The 15737-nt window shown below is 40.8% G+C and overlaps 2 protein-coding genes across 10 annotated transcripts; both read left to right on the top strand.

The window, feature by feature from the left end:
* Positions 1–227: 227 nt before the first annotated feature.
* On the top strand, positions 228–4302 carry COMMD3 (COMM domain containing 3). 2 transcript variants are annotated; one of them, XM_045857782.1, is made up of 8 exons: positions 285–617; positions 1895–2006; positions 2110–2173; positions 2276–2310; positions 2661–2721; positions 2800–2856; positions 2960–3019; positions 3948–4302. In XM_045857782.1, exons 1-8 carry the CDS (start codon positions 479–481, stop codon positions 4005–4007), a joined length of 588 nt encoding a protein of 195 aa, XP_045713738.1. In that variant the 5' UTR covers positions 285–478; the 3' UTR covers positions 4008–4302. The 2 variants fall into 2 exon arrangements, with proteins under 2 accessions (XP_045713739.1, XP_045713738.1); XM_045857783.1 differs by lacking the exon at positions 2800–2856 and having other exon boundaries at positions 228–617.
* Positions 4303–5451: 1149 nt separating this feature from the next.
* BMI1 (BMI1 proto-oncogene, polycomb ring finger) lies at positions 5452–15521 on the top strand. 8 transcript variants are annotated; one of them, XM_045857774.1, is made up of 12 exons: positions 5452–5759; positions 9359–9450; positions 9770–9888; positions 10484–10614; positions 10936–11032; positions 11623–11678; positions 11776–11826; positions 11993–12101; positions 12182–12227; positions 12644–12742; positions 13097–13177; positions 13262–15521. In XM_045857774.1, exons 2-12 carry the CDS (start codon positions 9436–9438, stop codon positions 13589–13591), a joined length of 1134 nt encoding a protein of 377 aa, XP_045713730.1. In that variant the 5' UTR covers positions 5452–5759; positions 9359–9435; the 3' UTR covers positions 13592–15521. The 8 variants fall into 8 exon arrangements, with proteins under 8 accessions (XP_045713730.1, XP_045713729.1, XP_045713733.1 ...); XM_045857773.1 differs by having other exon boundaries at positions 9346–9450; XM_045857777.1 differs by having other exon boundaries at positions 5465–5759; positions 9359–9445.
* The last annotated feature ends 216 nt before the right edge of the window (positions 15522–15737 follow it).

Here is a 15737-nt window from a genome sequence, read left to right as displayed (position 1 = left end):
CAAATTGAAGCTTTCCGCAGGTTGTCGCGCTGAGTGGGGAAGGCGTATTTTCAAAGAAGTGGGGGTGCGAGGGATTCTGACACCTTTCACCACCTCCCAAGGGGGTCTGTCAGTGAAGGCGGCCACGGAGTCCTGCTGGAGCCGGTGGCGGTACCAGGTGAGCACGAAGGGGAAGGGAAAGCACTGGACGTGTCCACAGGCACGCGGGGCTGCCCTTCTAGCTCACGATTGGCAGATTTGTCGGCCGGTGCAGGAGGAAGTGGCAGCCGACAACAGGGCGCGGGTTGCAGGAGGTGGCGGCTAGGGGCGAGGGCAGGGTGACTTGAGCCCAGGGAAAGGCGGCGAACGGAGGACACTCTGAGCCCGGAGGCCCACAGCCAGCGCTGCCGCCCGGAGCCGCGTGCGCGCGCGGCCGCATCAGCTGAGCGCGCGGCACGTATCACGTGGTGCGCGTGTCGAAGGTCACAGCGCGCTCACAATGGAGCTCTCGGAGTATGTGCAGAAAGGCTTCCAGATGCTGGCTGATCCCGGCTCTTTTGACTCCAACGCCTTCACGCTTCTCCTCCGGGCGGCTTTCCAGAGCCTACTGGACGCCCAGGCGGACGAGGCCGTGTTAGGTAAGCCGCTCGGCTCTGAGCTGGATCGGCCTGGGTGGAGGGGCGCTCAGAAAGCTGCGAGAGGGGTAAAAACCCCGGGAAGAGGAAGTCACCGGGCTTTGCCCTTCGCACCGGACTGCTGAGTGTGGGGTTGTGGCTCTGCCAGAACCCAAAGCAGACCCTGAACATTGTTCTATCTCCTGTCGGCACCTGCACACAGCCGGCTACACGCTCCTGGCCTGATTACCCCCTCCCAGGCTCTTTGTTCCTTTCTAAAGCCCGAGTTTAAGTCTTGTTTGTGGCCTAAACATCTAAGGTTTTCAGCCTGGTATGGGAAAAAGGCTGTTTGACACTTGGATTTCATCAGGCGAGCTCTTTGGCAATTCAAGCTTTTAGTGCTAGGCTGGCAAAGGTTTTAAAGGGTCTGTTTCCAGAGTAATTACTAGGGCAAACAGTGTCGATACTTTACAATTTAGAGTAATACCTCAAGTTGCTACGATCACTCCAACATTGTAGTTAGGTATGTTTTACACCTAGAACGTTAAGATATGGTGCATAATGTTTTGCTCCGCACCAGTTACCAGGAGGCGAGTCTCTTTTAAGTGGTGTGGTCAGTGATTGCTGAGTGGGTGTATGTATGGGTTGAAAACATATTTTAAGACAGATCGCTTTTAGATAATTTTCTTAAATATAAATATCCCAGCAATTCAAATTTTTGTGTTTTTTTTCTGTGGTTTCATAAACTAAACACTTGTACAAAAAGTATGAAAGTGGAAGTTCTTCAAACGAAAACAGTAACCACCACCTGGGTGGTGGTAAAAAAAAAAAGGATGGCTGTCAAAACCTGAAAATATTTTGAAAATTATATTTAATATTCTGAACTCGTGCCCTCGCTTCCTTTGATGTATTAATGTCCATGGAGCAATTTACTCTATAATTAATCTTTAGAGGGAATGTTTATTCATTCTTAAATTTTTACCATGTAAAATATTTATGTTCTTATTTTCTTCTGAATTTACTCCATCCAGTGTTAGAATGAACACTATATGGTTTTATTTTCTTTAGGACCATAGTGTTTTTTTAAAAGCAAAAAAGACCAGGAACAGTAAAATTATTGCTGTGTGCTCTCTATTGTTTTGCCACTGACGTTGCTCATCTCATTTACTTATAATTGACAGTCCTTATAGTGGAATCATTTTTGTTCTCTTGTCAAAGGGGGGGTTTTACCCAAATTAAAATATCCCTTTTAGAAAAAAGACTAAAAATTTATTACAGGCATCACTGGCAATTTATTTTAGATCACCCAGACTTGAAACATATTGACCCAGTGGTTTTAAAACACTGCCATGCAGCAGTTGCAACTTACATACTGGAAGCAGGAAAGCAAAGAGCTGACGAATCGACTCTAAGGTATAAATAACATTTACTTAAATTCCACTTATTAGCAAATAACTTTATGATTCCAATTTTAGTATTTAAAATGGGAACTAAACTTTGGCTTTTTTTCCTTTAGCACTTATCTAGAAGACAGTAAATTTGATAGAGAGCGAACAGAACTGTTTTGCACGGAATATCAGGTTATTTACATCAATTTTTTAAAATTAAGAATTACTATTTTTTTCTACTCTGTTTGCAAATTTGTGTTTTCTTTCTTTTTTCTTTTTTTTTTTGTCCTCCAGAATAATAAAGATTCCCTAGAAATCCTATTGGGAAGGTACGTACCTTTATAAGGTGTCAAGTTGAGCTACTTTTCACTTGCAGGTATGAATGGAGAATGCTGGTATGAAACAAAACAGGGATCTTCACCAAATGAAAAGGGGCCAAAGGGCAAGTTAAACAATTGAAGTTAAGCTAATGTTTTTAAAGATAAGTTTATTGAGATAATTTAAAAAATGTTCTTTTACTGTGCAGAACTTGAAACTGAAGTTTAACAATATTTCAAGTTCAGAATGGATTAAAATTATGTGTGTGGGGGGAGGGGTTGGAAGGTAGACACCATATTTAGTAAAAATACTGAAAGGTTTCTGTAGATATTATGTTCAAAATTATGCTTGTGTCTTTCAGTATAGGCAGATCTCTCCCTCATATAACTGATGTTTCTTGGCGTTTGGAGTATCAGATAAAGGTAAAGTTTAACTGTTCTCTAGGGTTACTTAGGAAACTTTAAAAAATATAAAGACTGAAATGTGTTGTGTTGTTTTAGACCAATCAACTTCATAAGATACACAGACCTGCATATTTGGTGACCTTAAATGTAGAGGTATTTATACATTAGCCCTTGGATTAGCCTGTCTAAAAATTAAATGTATAATGGAGTTTAATTTCCTTGATTTAAGTAAACAGCATTTTTTTTTCTTCTCTAGAACACTGATCCCCGATCCCATCCAGAAATTAGTTTTAGTTGCAACATGGAACAATTACAGGTACAGTATTAGGACCTGTGAATATGCCTACCTTTTTATAGAAGTTTAACTGAGAATTAATGCTTTTAGAAAGTTCAAAAGAAGAATAATCTAACTCATGTATCAGTAGATAATGAAGGTTGGTTAAGGATTTAATGGGAAGGGGACTTCAAAAGCAATACAATTTTAATGTAGGCTTCACTTTTGAAATTAAAATGTTACTAATAGAGAATTGATATATATTTACTGTTCCCTCCAATTAAAATAAACTTCTGAAACATAGTGTTGAGGGAGAATTCCTTCTGTTTGTGATCAGTTTGATCCTATAGGACAAAGCAAAGTTACAAGCATGGCTTTTAAAATGTCTTCTTTGTTTTCAGAAATTGAATTAAACTCTCAAAACAGGATTTTAAAACTGTGGTTTTAAATGACTTTTAATAAATGGGAAAGTATTCATAAAATTCTAAAACTTTATATTGCCAATGTAAGACTGGGGAAATTAAAAATTACATCAATTAGTGGACATGACAGCGAATTTGTTTCTTACCACTTAAAAATGAAGATCATTGCTTGAAATTTTGATGAAATTTAACTTTCCAAAAGACATCCCCAGAGTTTTTAATGTAACCATTAATCAAACTTCGAATTTTCAGAAAATGTGAATACACCATAATCTTTGTTAAAATAACATGGGAAATTTAATTTAGATATGTCTTTCCAGTTAGGATTTGGTTATAAATCATATTTCAAATCTGAGGGCAAGTAGCCTATTTGAAGATTAACTCTTTTAGAGGAAAAGCTTCTTTTGATGGTCTGTCAAAGGTTAATATCCTCGTGAATTTTAAACTTTATCAAATGTCTCCCGACTTTTTTCTTGAATCTTTCTCAAACTTAGGTACCTCTTTCCCGTGTTTTATCTTAAAAACTTAGCATTATATACGTCTTTTAGGACTTAGTGGGGAAACTGAAAGATGCTTCGAAAAGCCTGGAAAGAGCAACTCAGTTGTAACTTGGGGAACTTAGCGATCCGCCCGGGTCTAGAAGACCAGGAGCTCCTTGCCGTCGGCAGAACCTCAGAACCATCGTTTGTGCGAACTGGATATACTCCTTTTAAAAAGAAAGTTCTTTTTGGATTTATGCCGTTCATAAACTTTGACGCATTTTTTACACTTGTTTAAGAGTTAAGAAGGAAATTCTGCCTATTTGAATCTTTATTAATTGTACATTGGTAAATTTTGATCATTTTTCAAGTCTTACAAAAGGCAGTATTTACATTCTGAATAAATAAGTTCCCACCAAAGCTACTGAGCGTTTGTTTGGATGTGAGTTTTGTGTGTCAATTATTACTGTGAAGACAGAGCTATTAGCGTTAACTTTTAACGACCGCCTTTTCTCTGAATTAAAATTAAACTCAGTGGGAAAGGATGCGATCTCCGGGGTTTGTTGAAGACTACAACTTCAAGACTTGGAAAGCAGGCGCGGTCGCTCTGCGGAGTGGAGCTGGCCCGTCCCGTTACCTGTGCTGGAGGGCTTGCCCGCAGCCGGACCCTCCCCCGCCGGGCTCCCGCTGCCCGCTGGGCCATCACCCTCGCGGAGTCCCTGGCCAGAGAGAACAGCTGCCCGTGCGCGCCCCTCCTCGGCCGCTGGCGGGAGCTGGTGCGACCGCGGGAAGACAGAGGCGGGCGCTGTTGTTTCCATAAGCCCAACTCGGGCGCGGGTTCCGCGCCGCGGTGCCGGAGTCTGGGCCGCAGCCCTCGCTGGCGGCGGGGCCGCCAGGGGGGCGGTGACCAGCGCTCTCCTCTGTTGGAGCCCGGGGACTTGGGTGCCGCGGGCGGAGGCGTACGGCAGAAAAAAAGAAATAACGGAGGGGGTGGGCTGGGCTGAGCTGCGAGCTGCGCCGGAGCGATGCCGGCGTCGAGAACCGGGTAGCGCGTGTGGCGTCGTGGAGAAACGTCTCCGCAGCCGCACTGAGCGAGGGGGAGGGGGTCGGGTCGCGCAGCTCGGAGGGGAGGGGGCAGCCACCGGCCCGACTACACCGACACTAATTCCCAGGCCGCCCTTAAGGAATGAGGGGAGCACGTGACCCGGTGGGGGGGGCAGGGGAGGGGGCGGGCGGACTCTGAGCCATTTTGGAGCCGGTGTCAGTTTCCACTCTGCCTTCAGCGGTGCATTTTTTTTTCCACCCTCCCCTCCCCCCTCCTCATCCTCCCTCCCCTCCCCCCGCCTCTCCGCACGCACATACACAGCGCCCCTCACCCGCCCTCCTCTTCCAATAGCAATATGAAATAATAATCGTAGTATTAAAGGCAGAGATCCGGGCGAGACAATGGGGATGTTGGCGAGGGAGCCCCGATCCGGATTAGAAACACCTCCCAGCCCCGCAGAATAATACTGATCGCGCCCCCTCCGCGCGCTCCCTCCCCCGAGTGCGGAGCGGGAGGAGGCGGCGGCGGCCGAAGAGGAGGAGGAGGAGGAGGAGGAGGCCAAGGAGGAGGCGTTGGAGGCCGAGGAGGAGGAGGCCGAGGCGGAGGAGGAGGAGGCCGAGGCAGAGGAGGAGGAGGAGGCCGGGCTCGAGAGGCAGCATGAGCGGAGCGCGGCCGCCGCGGCTCCTCTCGGCTGCGCTCGTTGCCCATTGACAGCGGCGTCTGCAGCTTGCTTCAAGATGGCCGCTTGGCTCACATTCATTTTCTGCTGAACGACTTTTAACTTTCATTGTCTTTTCCGCCCGCTTCGATCGCCTCTCGCCGGCTGCTTTTTCCGGGTACGTAAGAGGCGAGGCGCCTCCAGGCCTGGGCCGGGGGCCGGCTGGGGCCGCGCGGGGCTGGAGCCGGCCGCGGGTGGCCCGGGAGCGACCCCCCCGCCCCGCGCCTCGCCCCGCCGGCCAGAAGGGCGCTGACAGCGTGGGCGCCGAGCCCCGCGCCGAAGCCCGCCGCCGCCGCCCTCCGGCCCCGCGCGCCTCCCGCGCCCGCGAGCACGCGCCCGCGCCGCCCGCCGACTCCCGCGGCGCCGGGACCGACCCGCAGCCCGCGCCGCGCCGCCGCCGCCAGCCGGGCTCGGCGCCGCTCCAGCCGCCTCCCGCTCAGCCCCGGACGCGCTGCGCGCGGCCCCACGTTTTAGTTCCTTTCTCCCCTTAGCGCCCCTTTACACCCTCGCGATGCACATGGCCCCCGAGAAGAACACTTCTATTTGCAGCCTCTGCGGCTCTCGCGGCCACGGCGCCCTTTGTTGAGAGGTATATTTTGATGAAACGGGGACGGGTTCCTGAAATCGGGAGCTGCTTGGGTCAAGTGGCTTCCCTCCTCTCCCAAAGAAAGGGCTTTTGAGGGGTTTAAACAGCCAGAGAACGCCCCCATTTTATAGGGACGGGTTACGTGGGGGGCAGCGGTCCCGCCAAGGTGGATGTTAGACTGGGGAGAGCCAAAATAAAAATGTTATTAACTTAAGTTGGAGGGACACTTGTGTGAAATTGGATGGCTTGTAAGATGGCGGTTCCCAGTTGTTTCCAAGGTCTTCTGCATTTGTGTTTAAAATGGTAAAGTTTTCAAGGTGTTATTTGTTATTAGTCTTGAATAAGTTCTTTAAACATCATTTGGGAAGTGCTCGCTGGGAAGTGGCCATTTCAAATTTGGAGCTTTTTGGAGTGATGATGGTGACTGGACGTTAGTCTTGCAGGAAGGTTTCCTTTCTTTCAAGCTTCTTTTTCCTCTTTCTCTTTTCCCCCTTCGGAAATACAACTTTTCCCAACCTCTACTATGGGATGCACCTAGAACCGTGACCTAAAGTCTACTGCCTTTTATAGATTTTGCTGAATGCCATCATAGGTCATAATGGCAAAGAGATGCTTTGGAAAAGAAGCACAAAAAAGTGCTTGAATGTGTTTATGCAGTCTTTTGGGTTTGACAGCTATATAGCATGATCTTTTCTACAGAGATTTACAGTTAATAATTGGAAGTAAACAAGTAGAAAGACTTTGATCATTTCCAATTGCAGCAAAAGGATTTAGTGGGCTTAGTAGTCACCGTAAAGTATTTGAAAGAGAAGGATGTATTAACCCCTTCCCTTAACGTAGGCAAAATTCTGGGTATAGTTTTTCAAATCCGACTGTAGGTTGGTGGTTCCTGGAATGTTATGAATAGTTCAACTTATTCCTTAACCCCCAAGTTCTGGAAATACATGATAAGCTATATTAAATACTTGGAACTTAGAGATGCAAATTGTTGACAGTATGTACTAATTTATGAGACTATGTTAACATTTGAGTTTTAAGTAAACTAAGCAAAATCCTTCAGAGGTTGATTTTATGAGCAAATTTGTAAATTTTTCATACTTGAGTACATTCCTATACTTCTGCCCCAGAGTGCAAGTGTTTGAAATAGCCTACTTATGCAAGTTATACATCTAGTAACAGTATCTTTAAAGCCATGCAAAAGTCACTGTATGTGCATGTGTGTATGCACACACACACTTCTGCAAGATAGTTGAGCATTTCATTGTTATTGATAAATCAATTAAGATTCTACCAAGTTCTTGGATGTGCATTAAGTGCCCAGATAGGCAAAATTCTCCCTAGGAGCCAAGTTAACCCCTACTTCACCCATACTTGTATTGAGCTGTGAGCCTCAACTGAAGTTATGAAGTTCATTTGCATTTCTTAGATTGCAATAGTTAAGCTGATTGTTAACGTAAGAACTTGCTTCTGTTTTCCTTCATTTTGACGTTACCGGTGTCAGGCCTCCAACCAAATTGACAACCCCAATTAAGTATGCTATAATGGCAAGTTTTAACTATTGAGTGTTTTTACCTTTGTATGTTTGGTGCATCTTTGCTGGCAGTTTCTGTGTTAGAACCTAGAAGGTTTTCATTTCTAAGGTACCAGTGTTTCTTAAACCTTATCAACATGTCAAATGTTTTCATTTTTTCACTAAGCTGCCAGTACTTTCAAATGGAATAAAAGACAAAGAGCTGGTTTTTATATAGTAACAAAGTGATACTATTTAGCATTATAAATGATAATAAGGTTGTAGTCAAATTCTTCTGAATTTAGGTTGAGGAGTTGTGTGAATTAAGATTTGGGATAAATTTGAAAGGGTTTTGGTCAAGCACATGTGACCTAAATGTTTAAAGCAGTAGATTACCCTCCACTGAGGCTTGATTGTTCTGTGTGTTAATATTTGTATTTGGTGTTGGTTTTCTGAAAAGTAGAGAAGGAAAGGCAGCTCTTTTTACTGAAGCCCCTAACTTCAACTTCATGATCAGTGACAGTGTGGTATGCTTTCACAGGCAGATGGAAGTATATCACCTTACTTTCTAGGAAAGTTCCCGCAGTGTCCCAATGAGAGTCTTCTTTAACAACGAAGAACGTTTGTCTTTAATCATCTAATACAGTGGATTTAAATATTGCTCCTCTTTACGGACACTGCTCTATCCACAACTCCTCTGCAACCCCACTTAGATTGGTATCAACAATATGTTGGAAAATTCTTTTAAACAGGTAACCCAACGATAACTGAGGAGTCAGTCATGAAGCTTTCTGGTTGAAGTCGCTGGTTGCCACTGTAGCCACTTTCATAAAAGAGGTTTTGTTTTGTATTTTATCATTTTTTAGTACTCCAGAGCATTTAGTTTCAGCCATTGAAGTATGTTGATTGCTATTTCCCTCTTCTACATTAAAATTTCCTAAGAATTAAAACCTCAGATACTTCTTCAAGTTTCACAAGCTCCCAGATTTCTATTCAAGGAACTTTTGAGAATGTACTTCAGACAGGTCTAGAAGCTTAGTCTTATTTTATGTTCTGAAATGAATGAAGTGGGAGTAAGAAATGTTATTTCTAAAGACTACTACATGAAGTAATTGACTTCCTAGATTGTACACTGGTGTATAATTACTGACAGTGACCTTTTATAACATATACTATCTGTTGGGAATGTCATTTCATTGTGTGGGGGTCTCAGTGGAGTTTAGGCTGAAAAAAAATGACATTTGTTTTTCTTTCCTATGGTTGCTCTGGGTTGACAAGGTGTTGATTTAGCCTTGGGAATGGGTTGGTCACATGGTTCTTTACATATTGTTACTATTGTACCTATTAAAGTAGTTTTTCTTGCATCCACCATAGCTCAAATAAAATACAGGGCTTTGCCTCCTTATCTTCTTGTAGAACAGATTTTAGTTTTCAGCCTTTCTAAAACTTTATCACCCATCTAATGTACAGCAGAACTTCATATTAAAGAAAAAAGTTTTAAAGAGGTTCAGTTCAATAAACATCTTTGCAATTTGAGCCCTGAGAGTTTGGGGCTAAGTGCACCGTTGGCAATTCTCAAAAAATCCCTTCGTGAAATTTTTGACCTAGTGATTGCTAACAGGAGAGACGGAAAGAGTCAAGCAAGATCTGAAAGAAGCGCGGAGTCGACGTGGAAAGAGGCCCCCAAGAGTGTCCGAAATGGCCGGGAGTGCGGTTTGCATTTTCCTTTACCACTCGCCCACTCCGGGGTCCCCCCAGCTGCTCTGCTGGGTTGCAGCGGGCGGGGGTACTGTTCCCTAGTGTCACGGGCCTCGTGGGGCCGCCCCACCCCCCAGCGCTGCTGCGCCCGCACCCCACCCCGCCCCCGCGCCGGCCCCGCCCCCGCGCCGCGCCAGCCCCTCCCCCTCGCCCGCCGCCGCCCCGACCGCCCCGCACGCCCCGCCGAAGCTCCAGCTCGGCCTGGGTCCGCACAGAGTTGTAGCTGTGGCCGGATGCCAAGTGTAAGTGTAAGTTGCTATGGAAACCCCGACAGAGGCCAGTGCCGAATCTGGAGCGAGACGGAGCCACGGAGCCACAGAGCCGGATCCGCCCCTCGCATCCCGGCACCCGAGTGTCCGCGCGCTCAGGCCCCAGCCCGAGGCCGACTTGGAGGTGCTTCTCCTGAGGCCCCAGCACCCAGCTCCGGAAATGCCAGGGATGCAGATAGAGCAGAATTTGTTTTCCCTTTGTGTTGCGTAAAAAAACGTGCCAGGTTCTGGTTGCTGGAAGCGCCTAAAACAACAGGAACCCCTGGAAAGCCAGGGCATGCTCCTGGGTTTTCGATTGGAGATCCTTAAAGAAGTTTTACAATAAATTCAGAGACTGAACAAGCCCTAGCGGTTGGTAAATATCTGTGGGGACGGTGTAGCGACTGCAGCAGCCGTGGGGCTGCTAGGTTGGAGGACAAATGGAAGAAAGAGACCCGAATACTCTCGGCTCCCTGCCCCCACCCCAGTCCTTTTCTTTGCCCTGCTGGAATGACCGGAGGGACCACAAGTTAACTTTAGTTGGAACATTTTTCACCAGTTTAGTAGACTTGACTGGAGTCTGATTATAAATTTCTTTTGTAGAAAACATTTGGACAGTTTAGCTGTACAGTGTTACGAGTTTCATGAACGGCTCAGCATTTCAGAGTGTACTGTTACTGAAAGTTGGAGATAATGTCGATTCTCTTTCTGTGAATTATGGCCATTTCTATGTCTTGTAGGATTTTTTATCAAGCAGAAATGCATCGAACAACCAGAATCAAGATCACTGAGCTAAATCCCCACCTCATGTGTGTACTTTGTGGAGGGTACTTCATTGATGCCACAACCATAATAGAATGTCTACATTCCTGTAAGTACAAAGTTTTAGACCTTTTTTGTGTCATAGGTATTTCGCATTTCATCCTGAAATAGGGAAATTAACTAAATTTCGCAGTCCTTGAGAATGTTGCTAAAAAGTGATGGAATCGATTTTTCTCTTGCATTTAGTGACTTATTAATACATATTTAATATATAAATATGCAATGTGTAAGTATCAGGATATTAGTTTAGTTCATTGAAAATATCTTTTGGCATTTACCATTTTGCTAGTATTAGTTCTCCATTTCTGACACTAATTTTAATGGTTACCATATAATTTCTAAGCTTACAAAATGTGTCTGTATTTCTTAGTCTGTAAAACGTGTATTGTGCGTTACCTGGAGACCAGCAAGTATTGTCCTATCTGTGATGTCCAAGTTCACAAAACCAGACCACTACTGAATATAAGGTAGGAAAATATTTAAAATCCTGGTTGTAAGTATTGTTGGAATTGCATAATTTAGTGAAGGTTACCTTGTTTATTTCTTCACAGAAAATATATTCTTGAGTCCCATCTAATATGTAGGCTTTTTGGAGGGTAGCCCTTAATTTCTTGCTGTGTTAACAGTGACTAATTTTAAACAAAGCTCAGTGCTATTCAAGTGATTTTAAGATTCCTAAAAACTGAATCAGTTCTCCATTTTGCATTGTTTTATTGACTTTATGAAAGGCAAAAAAGTGAATGCGTTTAAAGTGCTTCTATTTTTGTCCCTTTGTTCCTTCATAACTAACTTAATAAATTAAAGGGCACATGTTTCTTGACTTAGAGAAATATGGAGAATTTATCGGTGAATATAAAACATTATTCTCCTGATTTTTGAGTGCTACTACATAAAGAACTTTCATACCTATAATTATCATATCGGTGTAGTTATAGACAGTAGCACAATCAAGTAAAATACAATAGCACCAGGAAAACAAAGAATATATTAATAACTTACGAGCATTTTTAGCTTTTGTCATATTGATAGTTTACTTTTGTAATTTATTCTTTTTCAGGTCAGATAAAACTCTTCAAGATATTGTATACAAATTAGTTCCAGGGCTTTTCAAAAGTAGGTAACTTGCTTAAAAATGAATTTTAAAAAGTATTTTATCAGTTTTACCCATTATACCAAATGTTTAAGTCTTCTCGTCCCCTTCCCCCTTTAGATGAAATGAAGAGAAGAAGGGATTTTTATGCAGCTCATCCTTCAGCTGATGGTAAACTCTTGGGACCTGGGAAGACATTTATTTGGAGGGAGAACTTACTCAGTAATTCTTAAATTTGAATTTAATCTAGTATCACTTCTATTCTCATATATATATATATATACTATTTAATTAAATACTTAATTTTTTAATATTGAATTTCAAAATGTCTTTACAGCTGCCAATGGCTCTAATGAAGACAGAGGAGAAGTTGCAGATGAAGATAAGAGAATTATAACAGATGATGAGATAATAAGCTTATCCATTGAATTCTTTGATCAAAACAGGTGAATTCTTTAGGAAATATGTTTTATATTTATGTGTTTATTAGATACATTGTTTTACTAATAAATGATCTGTTTCCTAGATTGGATAGGAAAGTAAACAAAGACAAGGAGAAATCTAAGGAGGAGGTAAGATTCCATGTCCTCAAAGCATAAAAGAAACATTGTTTAGATTCTAAATTTTACAACTGTATGTTGTCCTTTAGAATATTCTTGGGTCAGATGATGCTGTCAAATAAAAGCAATTTGCCATGTTTGATGTTTAAAAATTATCTATATCTGGTAGTTAATAAATAGAATTTATTTCCTATATGATTACTATTGTTACAAAATATCTTAATGTTTAATGCTTTATATACTTAAAGTTTCCTTATTATATCAGGTATACTTTCATTTAATATTTGTAAAAATAGTAATCTCAAAACATAGTTGAAAATTTAGTCATATCCCAGTTTGGGGGACACCTTTTATTATATTCAGGCAACCTAAAACTTTTTTTTAATCTGAAAATTAAGAATAAAAAATATTTTTCTAAATGTTCTTAGGTGAATGATAAAAGGTATTTACGATGCCCAGCAGCAATGACTGTGATGCACCTAAGAAAGTTTCTCAGAAGTAAAATGGACATACCTAATACTTTCCAGGTATGTACTTTATATCTTTCATACATTTTATATACATCTCTTTCTCTTTTTTTAATTCAGTGACTTTTTTCTTTTTAGATTCTGAACAATAGAAATTTTTTAAATGTAATGTTATTTAGTATTTAACATGGAAGTATCTTTTAAAATAACTTCTGTTTTGTGCTATGAAAACAAATCCCTAAATAATTTCAGGAAATATTTTCCCTCATTTGAGATTACAAGAGGGATTCTTTGTACAAATATTTGGAGAAAATGGTTTTTAAGACATTTTTTATTATATTTAGATGGCAAAAGAAAAATCTAGACTTACCTTTGTTGTTTGTCATACTTAATTGAAATACCGTTTTTCAATAGATTGATGTCATGTATGAAGAGGAACCTTTAAAGGATTACTATACACTAATGGATATTGCCTACATTTATACCTGGAGAAGGGTAAGTAGGATATCTAATACAGATTATTGTGGTAAACTGTATTTAAAGAGTTAAGACTGATTTTTCCCCCTTTTAACTTTATAGAATGGTCCCCTTCCTTTGAAATACAGAGTTCGACCTACTTGTAAAAGAATGAAGATCAGTCACCAGAGAGATGGACTGACAAATGCTGGAGAACTGGAAAGTGACTCTGGGAGTGACAAGGCTAACAGCCCAGCAGGAGGTATTCCCTCCACCTCTTCTTGTTTGCCTAGCCCCAGTACTCCAGTTCAGTCTCCTCATCCTCAGTTTCCTCACATTTCCAGTACTATGAATGGAACCAGCAACAGCCCCAGCGGTAACCACCAATCTTCCTTTGCCAATAGACCTCGAAAATCATCAGTAAATGGGTCATCAGCAACTTCATCTGGTTGATACCTGAGACCTTAAGGAAAAAATTTTAAACCCCTGATTTATATAGATGTCTTCATGCCATTACAGCTTTATAGATGCTAATACATGTGACTATCATCTAATTTGCTTTCTTTTGTAGTGACGTTAAATTTGGCTATAAAAGATGGACTAGATGTGATACTGATGTGGACGTTAATTGAAAAGAAAGACTGTTCCTATAAAGAATTGGTTTCTGAGAAGGCAGGCAAGATTTTTTTTCTGTGTTAGGAAAGAGATGAAATGGCTTCTGTAACTGTTTTTTGGATTTGAAATTATTCTGCAGTGGATATAAAGATTTGGCCATAGTTTGTTAATTTCAACTAACGCCTACATTACATTCTCCTTGATTGTTCTTGTTATTAAGCTGTTTTGTGAACCTGTAGAAAACAAGTGCTTTTTATCTGGAAATTCAACAAACAGAATATGCATAGAATAATGCATTCTATGTAGCCATGTCACTGTGAATAACAATTTCTTGCATATTTAGCCATTTTGATTCCTGTTTGATTTTTACTTTTCTGTTGCTACACAAAACTGATCAAAGGAAAGTAAACTTCAGTTTTACAATTTGTATGCCTAAAAGCGGGTACTTCCGTTTATTTTACTGACTTGTTTAAATGATTCGCTTTTGTAAGAATCAGATGGCATTATGCTTATTGTACAATGCCATATTGGTATATGACATAACAGGAAAACAGTATTGTATGATATATTTATAAATACTATAAAGAAAATATTGTGTTTCATGCATTCAAAAATGGTTGTTAAAATTCTCCAAACTGGTTCGACCTTTGCAGATACCCTATGTTTGAGCCTTCTTGGCATATAACATTTTTAATGTGGATATCTAACTCTAAAGTCTGTTCCTTTGGAAGCAATTGGCAAATCATTATATTGGCTTTCTCTAGTGGTACATGTTTACTTTTAAAATTGTTGCAGTAAAGAAAAACTTTTAACTAAGGAATTTGGAAATAGTGTCTTCATTTCCCATTGCTTATAGTGAAATTAATGTGTTTTTAAAATACATACTGATCACTATAATCTTAAAACAAATTTTAAAATAAACCAGCCAATTGCTGGAAGAAGGCATTTTATCTAAAATTATTTTAATATGTGATATAGTAGTAGTAACTTCAAATTTAAGATTTGCTTTTACAGTTTTCAACAATGGCATATGCCCTTTCTCTAATGTCTGGAAAAGAAGCAATTTATTATGAGCTTCTTCTACAGGTATTAATTTTTAAATAGAGTGAGCATGTTGAATTTAAAATATGAATAACCCCAACACTTTTTAGTTTGTGTTTTGCTTTGGTCGAACTTGGTGTGTGTTCATCAACCATCAGTTATTTGTTGAGGGTGTTTATTCTATATGAATCTTGTTTCATGTTTGTATGGGAAAATTGTAGCTAAACAATTTCATTGTCCCCAGTCTGCAAAAGAAGCACAATTCTATTGCTTTGTCTTGCTTATAGTCATTAAATCATTACATATATTGCTGTTACTTCTGCTTTCTTTAAAAATACAGTAAATGAAGTTTTATGAAACCACAAAATACATATATTTTTATTTTGACCTAAATTTGTACAGTCCCACTGTGTTGTTTCTAATTATAGATGTATAATTAAATTTTCATTTGTAATTGGGAAAAATCCAATGAAAGGGTGGATATTCATTTAGAAAATAGCTAAGACTAATAAAAATTTGTTATGAAAAGCACAATGTGCAGAAATTTTGGAAACCCTATTGTGGATAACAACAGGTTAAAAGCTAAAGAGAATCCATTGCTGTCTTAAATAGTGATGTTGCTAAGAAGTACATGATTTGTTGTATAATTGCTTGAAAGCCCAATTGAAAGATGTATCTGTTTATTTACTTTATAATCTTTGAAGTAAAAGTTACCCATGTTTGCCAATTTTGGTGCCAGTTTCATTTTTCTAGGCCTCAAGTTTTTTGTGATGTTATCTAAGACAAAGAAAAGTTAGTGGAAGTTTCAAGTGGTAATTTTACTTTGGATGATCATGTGTATAAAAAATGAAAAAACTTTTTCAAAGGCTAAAAACTTCAAATGCTAGTGGACTGTCATTTGACTCACACAAAACCAAGTTGTAAGATCAAGATGGAACTTTAA

Source organism: Phyllostomus hastatus, unplaced genomic scaffold, assembly GCF_019186645.2.
Source record: "Phyllostomus hastatus isolate PE091 unplaced genomic scaffold, TTU_PhHast_1.1 phas_scaffold_1674, whole genome shotgun sequence".
In the NCBI taxonomy this organism is placed as follows: Eukaryota; Metazoa; Chordata; class Mammalia; order Chiroptera; family Phyllostomidae; genus Phyllostomus; species Phyllostomus hastatus.
This window is presented reverse-complemented; position numbering and strand designations above follow the sequence as displayed.

What these genes read in the sequence shown, in the direction of transcription:
- COMMD3 (XM_045857782.1), top strand. Translation starts at nt 479, where the DNA reads ATGGAGCTCTCGGAGTATGTGCAGAAAGGCTTCCAGATGCTGGCTGAT. An exon ending in GGCGGACGAGGCCGTGTTAG is followed by an intron (nt 618 to 1,894) that starts GTAAGCCGCTCG and finishes AATTTATTTTAG; the next exon opens with ATCACCCAGACTTGAAACAT. An exon ending in GCTGACGAATCGACTCTAAG is followed by an intron (nt 2,007 to 2,109) that starts GTATAAATAACA and finishes TTTTTCCTTTAG; the next exon opens with CACTTATCTAGAAGACAGTA.
- BMI1 (XM_045857774.1), top strand. An exon ending in AGCCCGAGGCCGACTTGGAG is followed by an intron (nt 9,889 to 10,483) that starts GTGCTTCTCCTG and finishes TATGTCTTGTAG; the next exon opens with GATTTTTTATCAAGCAGAAA. An exon ending in AGGAGAAATCTAAGGAGGAG is followed by an intron (nt 12,228 to 12,643) that starts GTAAGATTCCAT and finishes AAATGTTCTTAG; the next exon opens with GTGAATGATAAAAGGTATTT.